This window comes from Plutella xylostella, chromosome 13 (assembly GCF_932276165.1).
Source record: "Plutella xylostella chromosome 13, ilPluXylo3.1, whole genome shotgun sequence".
Lineage (NCBI taxonomy): Eukaryota > Metazoa > Arthropoda > Insecta > Lepidoptera > Plutellidae > Plutella > Plutella xylostella.
In genome coordinates this window covers 5,175,644-5,187,842 of record NC_063993.1, presented here as the reverse complement: position 1 = coordinate 5,187,842, position 12,199 = coordinate 5,175,644, and the positions used below count along the sequence as shown (strand labels likewise).

Genomic DNA, 12,199 nt, shown 5'->3' with positions numbered 1-12,199 from the left:
AAACTCTGACAACGCCGGCTAGTTAGGACTTTAGATCAACCTCCGATATTTTAATGAAGAAAAAATACCAGCCGGCAAAACCTAAACTTGATGCGATGACAGTGAGTGACAATAAAATTGTACAACACTCAATACCGTCTGCAACAAGATGAATAATATTATGCAAATAATTAAGATAATAACTGCGTGTATATTACAAAATAATGCAAATGTTATCATGCTAAGTAATACGTATTAATAATCATGTAACTAATTGAAGGAATGCACCATCTGCATTGATGCGATTTTCCCCAAAATTATGAATATTTCTTTCTTTGACCTTAATACATTCGTTAAAACTTTAAACGTTTCAGTTGTGCCGGTAATTTTGGGAATGGCTGGTTTTATACGGACACCTTGTTGATGAATGCACGATAGTAGATCATGTGACATTTATCCCAATCGACTGACATCCTCATGAGAAATACCTTAAATCGACGTCTTATTAAGATATTTCGGAAGAGATAGCAAGGGATTCTTGCGGCGAGCAGTTGATTTATGAAATTGATACGACTTTTTTAAATGTCACCATTTAATCACCTTAACGTTTTTTTTCGTTCTAATCGGGTAGATAGAGATCCATTGCCTAATTTTTGTAACGATTTGAACATCAAAATAGAAACGTAACATAGGTATTTTATTATGAACTTTTTCAGCAAAACAGAAAAAAGTGTCGTGCTTGATTTCCTTTATGATATTTGGTGGTCATCGGCAAAAAAAGTCGGGCACGCGATAGCGACCCCGCGCCGCCGCGCCGACGCCGCAGTCCCCTACACTCCGCCAGGTACGGACCCGCACGTACAGAGGGGAAGGGATGATCGAAAATAATAGGGGAAGAGAATTTAAAATTTTATATTTTTTGCAGCCGGCGCAGGTGATATAACGCCTGCGCGTGCGCCGCCCCGACTCACTTGTTGGTGAAGCTCGGCCGCCGCCGCGCGCTCGTACCGCACTCCCGCGCAGCCTCCAGTGCCCGCCCCGCCGCCGCGCCGGCCGCACGCGCCTCGCGACCGCCACTCACCCGCGACCATGCTACAAGAACTACAACTCGCCCAAGGTCAGGCGAACTACGTCGTCGTCTCGTCGGGATATCCGTCGACGGCGCAAAAAATGCAAGAAAAGCGAAACGTGCCGATCGCGCCGGCTCCTGAAAAGAATTATGTAACGCACGACACGCCAAGTTTGCAGTACAGGAAGAAGGTCCACTTCAGGACGAATCCTTACACGGGTCCGCAGGCCGCGTCGATCGCGCGCCGCAACGCCCGGGAGAGGAATCGAGTGAAGCAAGTGAACGACGGCTTCAACGCGCTGCGACGCCACTTGCCAGCATCAGTGGTCGCCGCTTTGTCCGGCGGCGCGCGCCGCGGCTCCGGCAAGAAGCTCAGCAAGGTGGATACGCTGCGCATGGTGGTGGAGTACATCCGCTACCTACAGCAGCTGCTGGACGACGGCGACGCGGCGCTGGGCGTGTCGCGCGACCGGGAGAACCGGGAGAACATTCCCAACGGCAGCAGTCTGCAGCCGCTGACGTCCATGGACGACGGGTTCTTCTACGGCAGCTCGCCGTGCTCGGAGAAGGCGGCGTCGCCCGCGCCCTCCGAGTGCTCCTCGGGCGTGTCCTCCGCCTACTCCGCGGAACGCTACGAGGGCGCCGCGCCGCAGCAGCTCGGCCCCATGGATGAAGACGAGCTGCTCGATGTCATCTCGTGGTGGCAGCAGAAATAACATTGACGTAAGTATTTCTGACTAATATTTCTTATACGAAACTTTCTTATCTCTATATTATACAGTCCTTATTGTAAAGGCGTATTTTTAACATAGAGTGTATTTATAATCCCAAACACAAGCAGCCATAATAATTGTTTTGTTTATTTTTATTTTACTAATTTGTTTTATTTTTTTCTTCAACAGGTCAATCTGCACCAATGAACACAATTACTAGTGAAAAACCAGAACCAATCCCTCCGTGAAAGCATTAATTTATTTTAATTTTAGATTAAATCTAGTCAGAAAATAATGCGTATCATGAAAAAGACTAAAGACTTGTATAATAGTGCCTTATTTAGATATAATGAAAAACTGAAAGACGTCAATGAAATTGAGTAGCCTGAGTTTAAATGAAAACTGTGCAGATCTGATGTAAAGAGGAACATTAAGAAAGTATCGTTTGATAGAGGAAGTGTGAAAGAGTTTGCATTTAAGTTTGATTTATTGTATGTTGTATAAATAGACTGTTACCGTAATTTAAGAGGCTCTGATATTGTCTTTGCGTATTAATATGCGACACGACACTGCATTTAAATTGTATATAGTAGTCGTAAGATTATAGTGTTATTATAATGAGATTAAATTATTTATTTTAATAATTATGTTTGGTGCTTTTATTACCTCATTAAATACTTACAAAAACATGGACACTTATATACTCAATATATTTTAATCTTACTCAATGTATGTGTGTATTGTATTTAACGTAAATTTACTTAAAATTCCCACGTTTATAATAAATAATAGTACCTACGTTTTTTTATCATTAATTTATTTAAGTAGGGGCTTATCGAATCTCTACTGAATACCCACATTTTATGTATGTTAGATACATAATATATAGTACAAATAAGTTTTTTTTAATAATTAATTACAGTTCAATTATAATTAAAAAATTAATGTTTTAAAAAACTATGATAATATTCATAAATATACATATACCCTTCTGAAACAGTATTGATTAAAAGAAAACTAAATCTATCTCATAATCAGTCTTCAGACTTATAATATCAACTTATTTTTTATATTTGCGTTGATTACATACTAACAAGGTACCTCGTGAAGTTCATTTGGTGTCTGATACTCAAGACTAAGGGGAAATCTAAGAAAATTAATATACCTACATTATTTCTGTATGTTACCTCTAGTAAAAAATATAGGTAAATGGAATTGCAAAAACTTGCCATACTTATTTTTGCTTCAGCAAGTGACTTTTCAGTATTATGTATCCACAGTGCAAATGCTGCCTTACCGGTTGGTACCTTATATGCACGTTTAAAATGGCAGGTGAATATTTACATACATCCATCGCTTTGTTTTATGGTGCACATTTTTTTTACTGTCATTAAAAGCACGTGTAAATACAGATGTTTGCATCATGGGTTAGTAACCGGTTCGATTGATGGGATTAAATGGTAAGTTTTTAAGTTGTAATTGGTTAAAATTAAGACAGTTATCTCCCTAGGTAGGTATTATATTTAATCTGACCTGAAAAAAATTACGATACAAAATCATATCATGCATATCTGTAAGAAATTCTTTTATAAGTTTAGGACTAAACTAGCAAAAATTAAAGTCATATTATCTTGAAATTGACATGAAGAATGAATTCCTTACAGAATTACATCTCATCATACATAAAATAGACGTGATAGAAAAAAATAGTCACATTTTTCTACTGACTAGGATTATTATAAGTAAGCTATTCACATACTTACGTCTTATAAAAGTAAATTCATAAATCTTTCAACCACTATGATTTTAGCTGCGATTCCTACGATGATTATGAAATTATTGATAGTCGTGTCAACCCTCATTAACGTGACGCTATAAAATTAAAAAATGGCGATAGAAGATAGGAAATAGTTCCTAAAAAATACCTCACACGAATCAAACATAACATTTTATTACAACCCGTCTATAGGGGCTGATTCTATTAATTTACTGCCCATGTGGGTGGATACGCCAACATATTTTTTTCTATGGCAAATTATAGTCATAAGATCATAACGTTAAAATCATAGGTTACATTTGTCTGTAACTACTAATTTCTCGAATCTACACATTCTACACATGTAGAATATACAGGGTGGCTTTTTGTCAATGCAGTTCCCTTTTGCAGGTCGACGATGGTCAACATAACTTTAATTTTTTTTAAATACATCTCGTGCTTCTTAAGTTAAATTTTAACGTATGAAACTGTGAAGTCTAATTTAGATTAGAATAGAATACTCTTTATTTTCCATCTTTGAAGAAAATATTTTAAAATGACAACTTATAAAAATAGTACAAGAAGGTGGCATTATATTGCTATAGCAATATCTACCTACCAGACATCATTTATTTAGGTAGTTCTAGGTAGGTGTAGGTGTTCCTATTTCATTTACTAATTTATAGGGCTAATAAGGGTGTGAAGCGTCCGTAGTCGAGCGGGCCTCAGTGATCGTAACTGATCGCTGAGGTTAAGCAACAACTGACACGGTCAGCCATTGGATGGGTGACCAATTTCAAGTGGTGCTTTTCTGGACGCTTCCGTGCTTCGGACGGCACGTTAAGCCGTGGGTCCCGGTTGCTGCTTCGGCAGCAGTCGTTAAGCCTAGTCAGAGGCCTTCGGGCGGCTTGAAAAACATCTGACAGTGGGGTTGCCCACTTACCCGACAACTCTCTCAGCACAAGCTTGCTTGTGTTGGGGTCCACCAACCCGCACTTGGCCAGCGTGGTGGACTAGGCCTAAACCCTTCCTTCATTGGAAGGAGACCCGTGCCCCAGCAGTGGGGACGTAATGGGTCGTGATGATGATGATGATGAATAAGGGTGTGATCATATTGTCACCTTTAAAGCTTATTACAGTAATGATATCAACGCAATCGTTACCTATGCATTGGTTAGTAACGAGAATGTAATCTATGACTATCAGTCCCATATGTGACAGAAGACATAAGCGGGGCCGCGGCGGTAGACCATTCAATTTATACATCCACGTAAATTACATAATATTGGATTCCTTTTGTTATCCCTTTTGACAAATTCAGTCAGTTTTAGTGATCATGTGAGGTGGATTTCTTACTAGACCGAATCAAAAAACTTTATTGTTTTGATAAAAAATGACATGCCACAAGAACATATCTGATAATAGTCGTGGGCGGATGGTAACAAAGGAGAATTGGTTAGCACCGGAGTAACACAATACAAAACACAAAGATTCGGGTGTAAAATTAACTTTTCTTTCTTTTTTTAATTCGTGAACAACACAATACGTTTGTTTAGACATCCACTAATCATAAGATACCGATTGTTTGTTCAAATAATAGCAGGATTGACAGAAAATTACTGTTTTATTTGTTGTTTCCTTCACTAATTGTGTTATAACAAGCCGCGCACCCTATTATTTGCAAAATATACTACAGTGTCATCTAATAACATAATAAAATAATATTTATGTATTTTTATTGTTAAAAATTTCTTTTCGTTACCAACCTCGTATCTTCATATAGTCATTACTTTTTTATCGTAATCTTTTTCATTGAGGTCTTAATGAATTTCCCAATGAATGATCACAGATCGCGTTCGTTTAATCTATACTATATCATATCTGTTTCCTGCTCTAAGGTCTCATCAAGACTGCTTTTAGGAGGTTTATCTTGCTAATGATGTTTTACGACGCCGTATCTTTGAGCTACGGTAGCTAACGTGTCGATAGCTTCTGTAATAACTGGCCTGTCCATTCATTCGTCTATTTCTCAGCAATGTGTTCCTTAACTTGTCGCAATAAGGTCTAAATGGTTAGCATTGGCTATTGTGCCCTTCAAAAGAGGTAGCAGTGTCTAGTCACCGACATTTTGTCGCCACTCATATCTGAACGGAGCTTAATTAATTGTCGGGTTGCGGCGCCCAGAGCGTCTCTGATAAGAATACTTTTTGCCTGAGGCACCTACCTTTGACGGGACCTTTTAACCCTTTGACGAGAAGCCGAGTCAGTAGTCTCTTTATCGGAGCAATTGAATATTTCGGTGCCGGGAACAAAAGGCCGGCTCCACGGTTATCAAGCGTATTAACGCCCTTCCACTATAAATCCCGGAGGTCCGTCGCCAAGGGGCTAATTACTCTGAATATCAGTTGATATAGTGTCTACTTAGGATCCGTGATGTATGGCCTCTCTCAAAGGATCCGACGCCGCGAGCCTTCGGGCAGCGCACGATGCTACGATTATAAATAAGCATGTTTAGGCTAACCATTGTCGACAATACAGCAACACTATCCGTGCGTAGGAGGCCGATCAAGCTTGTTGAAGCTTGTACAGATTCCTAGATAATGATTCCCTTTCAAAAGCGTCATCTTCAACACCTTCTGCCATAATGGTTTCCATTTACTAGCGGTCTCTAAAAAGTCAAAGATTTTACGCTCAGCCATACATATCCTGAAGAAGCGCTACGGTGATTTCTTAATCGATATCGAGTAAGATATTCTGTACCTGTGTAACAATGGCCCACAATAGCGCACATGATCTAGATTAGTGACGCGCATTGTGTCGCCAAAGGGTTGTGCGCATTGTGCGCGCACAATCGACGGATCCCGCAAACATCTCGATGCCGAATTCGCACGGATTCTATGAATTTCTAAAGAAAATAAATACTCGTCTTTGACAGCGGTCCGTGAGTTAAATTATTGTCATGTGGCCTCATACTGTGATAATAACGCATCGGTGTGGAAATTTCACTGGTCAGTTTTTCTCACAGAGATTTCTCCTAATGTGAAAAAATTTCTGACCATTATAAGAGGGGAAACTAATCAATGCATCGGTTGTGTCATTTACCTAAGATATTAAATTTATCATGACTCATTATATGAACAAATTTTAATCACCTCTACGTAGATACCTATGTCTGTAAAGTTATGTAACTGGGTATACATTTATGTACTTAAAAAACTTATTGTTAAACGAAATAAAAACCTTGCATGAGTTTTGCTTTTATTATACCAGTAGAAACTAATCTAAAATCTAGAGAAAAAAAACTACAATTGCAGTAACAATAATCTGTATCCAAACCCGACCACAAAAGAGCATCGATAAGATCGAAGTAGTTACAAACAGACAAATTGATCGCATTCTCTTCTTGTTAAATCTAAGGGTGTGTTTGCAAAACATGCCATTCAGAAGGAATTATTGAGAATGGTGAGGTGTTGTGTGAAATTGGCGCTACATTTTTTCTGGAGGGCCACCGCGGACGTTCTAGGAAAATATGAAATTATTTTAATTTAAGGCTATAATGAGAATCACGCTCTACTAATTATTTACCAACTTACTCGTAGTACTAGTAGGTACTGGGGCAGATTTTATTGAAAGACAGATATTTGAACTCAGGTCTTGGATGTTTTTTTTTTTTTCTAAGGGATCCTATTTGCTGCGGTCCTGTGACCTTTGCAGCCTTGCCGAACGGTTGGGGAAGGCGTCGTAAGGCGCCTTCTCCCGTTATAAAGCGACTAAGTTGAGGTCACTTAGGACTTTGTCCTCAGCTTAGGACGTCGCGGTGGGTGGGGGGTGGCGTGAAGCGCCCTGGCACGAGTCGAAAGCGTGTGTAAGTTTGGAGGCTACGGCGTCTGCGCCGGATAGCCCCCTCTAATAGTGATGATGATGCCGCTACTCGGACTTGGGAGTGGGGAGATCTAACGTTTAGCGGCGCTGTCGCCAGCCTAGCTGTGAGTCTGTCGTCTGGGTCTGTAAGTATGTTCTTGGGACGTCTCCACCCCTTTGGAGCGTCCACCCTAACAGTATAATCGCATGATGAGGATATAAGCTGGTTGAGTCTTGGATGTTATATAATAATGTGTATATATATCAGCTGTCCGATACGCCTACTAAAGGCTATACTTAGCTTGGGGTCGGATGGCTGTGTGTGATATGGCCCCAATTATTATTATTAATAATATGCAGTATCGTTCCGATACAATCAAGTTGCACGGTATTTATTAATTGCTTCAGTCACCGCGGCCGCAGTCACATCGCATCAGAAATTCATATCGCATATACTTCAAAAACGTTAATTTGATACATTAAACGGTAGAAAGTGGGTCTAGAGGCAGATGCTTGCACTGCAAGGTGTCCCGGCGTTCCGAAAATAAGCGACAAAGTAGGTTCGTACCACGTGCGATTTTTTTCAGTATCCGCTTCTGATAGTATTGTTACGAGGTGGAAAGGGTAAGGTTGGGTTAAACTGTGTGAAATATTTTGTTAACCTGGTAGAGGCTTCGCCACCGTGGCAGATTGTTGACTAGAAACGGCTTCTTTCGGTAAGATGAATAATGAATCAAAATTACCTAGTTTGTAATATTCAGGTTTTTGTAAGAATTGCTGTTCTCTACATTGTCTAAACGCCATCAGACAAGGGACCTAAGAATTATTAATTGTTTTAAAAGCCTACTTGCTTCCTTACTGCTGTATAAAGGTCTCCCCATTTCCTTCCACACCCTTCGATCTTGTGCAACTTCTAACAATCATACGAAGTTTAAATCATCTGCTTTTCATGTTCACCTGCACTTACAAATAAAGTAGACCATAAAGCGCATGCGCCAACAGATGACCAGACTCGTGCTATACACACACATCTCTTGCTTGACATACCAAACAAAACCTTATCTCAAGAGCATAGAGAATCACATATCAATGCATATGTATCTAACGAAAGGTGCGCTTCAAAGGGTAACGCATCATCTTTACGCCACGGCCAGATGGATTTAGAAATGTTACGCAAAAACGAGTTTGGCAGAACCCTTGCTTTTCTTTTGTGCAATTTGAAACTTTCTTTCGATTATCGGAATGTCTCTTTGTAGTAGGAACATCTGATGGCGCGCGCTACGCCAGGTGCTCTCGGTCACTTGTATCTTTGTGCAATACTTCATTGAATAAACAGATGAATATCGTAGTACATGTATGATAGAAAATAAAATATGTTATTTATTTATAAACACTTTATTGAACACAAATACCTACCTAAGAAACATTTTTACATGATAGGTTTTACATACATACATACAAGGCGGAGTATTACCAACCAGCCAACCTTTACTTGATCTTGATTTTCCCAATTTAAATAGTTTTTAGTGAGTTAAAGAAATTGATACTGTAACTCTCTCAGATAGTCAAAGCTTCAAAATGTAAGTCCCGAGTCGCTACTGATCAAACGAGAGAACATCAACATAATATTTCTCTCAAGGAATGCATACAGCTCCATTAAGTCATCAATATTTAAATGACAATGAAGAAGGCGTAAAGCAAATAAGATTGTTTGGTCCGTCTAAATATTTTATACCAGCAGACGTTTACTCTAGTGTTAACGAGCCGTCCCCTAATAAAAGTTTTGTACTCCAACATAAATCTCTCCCAGCCAACCAGTGTAACAGACTTTTGAATGAAAACCTATAAATATATGTATTAATAGAATATGTTTATTGCGTTGTAAAAGTGTAATAGGTATTCGAGAACGTTGGTGAGAAAATGGACATAGTTTTGGAGGATTTAAGTATAATTTATGTTTTGATGAAAGAAAATATTATAAAGTGGTAAAGGGATTAATATTTTCGGATCCAAATATGCAAATAGTCAATTAGGTGTTCGGGTACTTTCGGTTTGGACGAGAATGTTTTGTGAGACAATTTTAGGGATCACAAAGTTTAAAAACGGCTTCATTTCACCGGTAATCTTATCGTTTGTGGCAAACGTCCTAATGAATTTCTGGTGTCATTCCCTAATCGCATTCTGGTTAAGATTAATGTCGTCAATAATTCACTTAACTGAAATGTAAGTAACACGGGAGTGGGTTGCAAATATGGAAAGTAAACCCTAGCAAACGTAGGTATTCCTGTTGTTTTTCACAGTAGAAGACCCGTTACAGTGGATTGTTTATCTATATTTTTTGTTAAGTACCTCAGAGCTATATTCAATTTGAATTTAAGGTCAATTATCTATGATTATTACGATATTATTATTGCTGTCATAAACGCTTTAGTCGCTTTAGTAGTACGGATAATATAAAATAGCTACATATGTTATATTGTTAAATATTTCATAACATTGTGGAACAATCATGATTATGAATATGACATATAATAATTGCTTCTATGGTTTAAATTTCACCGTTAAATCTTTATTAACACTTCTAAACGAAGATAAAATTCACTATTTGCTTAAGAGCCTGATAAGAACTAAAGTTCTTTTTTTAAATTAACACATTAAGAGGTTATATCTTAATCTTTCTGGTGCCATTCTACAAAAGGTCCAACCTGAGTGTCCATGTTTTATCAGCTTTAACTTCTCTCTATTGGATGAAAGATATAACGTGTGCAAAAAAAACTTAAATTATTTTAATAGCGCTTAGTTTGAAGAGTCCGTGCAATACAAGAAAACAGTTTTTCAATCGAGAAAAGTATAATTTACACCTATGTTTCTTAGGCTCACATTCACTCTAAAAACTTTCACAACAATAATTAACTAAACTAATTAAAGTTAAACGGCCCTTGAAATATTAGAATGTGAGCCAAATTATATTTGAGTGAATGATAATTACCTACCAGGGCTGCACGAGGAAGCAGGAGCTTTGGGCTCGAAGCCTCACGGCTGTGGCATAAATCACGTGCACGAATGAAATATTGGTATTTTTATCGTTTAGGTACCTATGAGTAATGTCCTTAAGAAATAGCTAGTGATGAGCACGGCTAACATTGCTTGTTTTAAAGGAGTATTTTCTTGAAATTTCCGTAATTACGTTGGCATTTCATACGTCACAGAATAGTTATGTTCATGAGGGTGTGAGTTTGAATCGTGCCATGAACCAATGATTTCTGTAGAAATAATGAATTTAAGTACCTAAAATAATGCAGCGCACTCTTACGGTACGGATCAAGTGAGGACATTTGTACCACCATATGGCCACCCGCTTTTCGCTGTACATTTGTACATTTGTACAGCGAAAAGCGGGTGGCTCGCCTTCAATTCACCTCTGAGTACCCCTTCTGGGATTATAATCGATCATAAATACAGGGTGTAAATGACATGCTTGGGGAAAGTACTTCAGTGTGACCAGTAGATCACGTGGTTTCAGTTTTCGGGAGCATGTCATTTACACCCTTTGTATGTGTGTACCTTTTAACAAACAGGAAAAAATATTTTTATAATTTTCAAAACTTATTTGGTAGGTATTAAATAACTAAGACATTAACTTTCACCTAAAAGATAAACGGCAATATTTCACCAAAATAACTATTCTGTAAAATATATTAGGGTTATTAGTACAAAAATAAATAAAAAATAAAGACGAAATCGCTAGCCGCGAGCGTCGTTGTGGAGGGCCACTGTTTTTAGGCTACATTTAGAATACTTTTTGCTACATTTCTGGAGGGAAAGGGCCTATCTCTGGTATCTCTCGTTTCTTGTGATTTATTGGAGGGATCGTTTTAATATTGCACCAAGCGGACCCTTGTTAGTATGCCTCATTTACGATTTGCATACGCTTCTAATTTCTAAATCAAAAACTTTTGTTAAATACCTGTGACTAAACCAATTTCCATCTTACCTACCTGTAATCAGTTATTTCAGTAAACCAAAAATCTCCTTGAACTACTCAAGACAGATTATCCAAGTAGGTTTTTTCATACATTATATCAGTAGTAGTAAATGGTGAAGATTTTCCTCGTTTCTGCGTAAGATTGAATGAGCGCGCAAACAGAATAAAAAGTAACCGAAGTAAATAACATTAACACTTAACACAACGGATACGATCAAGGTAAGTGAAGCGGTCCCACGGACAGCCCGCTACGGGCGACAAGCAATATAAAATAAAATGTACTCCTCAAAATCACTGCGGTTTTTTTATCTTTTATGTTGCAGTAATAAACACTGGAAATAAATAATTTTACGGATGCATGAGCATATTTTTAATAGTTATAAAAAATCTATTGGTGGTTAAAATACATTTATAAGTCGTAGAGTCGAGTTAGGCAGATATACCTACCGACTCGAGTTTTCGATAAAATTCAAGACAATAAGACAGTGGTTATTATTTTCAACCTAAAGACAGGTGTAAACTGTATCTTTCAATAAACGTTAAAAAAGCTTGCTGTCCTGAATCAATTATTAAACTTATTAGTACGCAACACCGCAACCCCAACACAACAATTGTACGCGCACTGAACTCGGTAAATTTCTCGGCAAATCACGGATTAACATTTACATACTCCAAGTGCGGGCCCCGGGCTACTTCCAGCCGCCCAGGAAGCCGACTCAGCACCAGAATAAGAAATAAACAGACGCAACCTCCTTGGCAAGCGTAACAAAGGTGAAATAAAAAAAAAGTGTTCGCCCCTCTGGCGGCGACTGTACTGCGATGATGAGATTTATTCG

The 12,199-nt window shown here is 38.5% G+C and overlaps 1 protein-coding gene across 1 annotated transcript; it reads left to right on the top strand.

The window, feature by feature from the left end:
* Positions 1–922: 922 nt before the first annotated feature.
* LOC105397993 (achaete-scute complex protein T3) lies at positions 923–2,408 on the top strand. The gene is made up of 2 exons (XM_011570034.3): positions 923–1,771; positions 1,951–2,408. Exon 1 carries the CDS (start codon positions 1,069–1,071, stop codon positions 1,762–1,764), a length of 696 nt encoding a protein of 231 aa, XP_011568336.3. The 5' UTR covers positions 923–1,068; the 3' UTR covers positions 1,765–1,771; positions 1,951–2,408.
* The last annotated feature ends 9,791 nt before the right edge of the window (positions 2,409–12,199 follow it).

Coding starts and splice junctions, on each gene's coding strand:
- LOC105397993 (XM_011570034.3), top strand. CDS start 1,069: ATGCTACAAGAACTACAACTCGCCCAAGGTCAGGCGAACTACGTCGTC.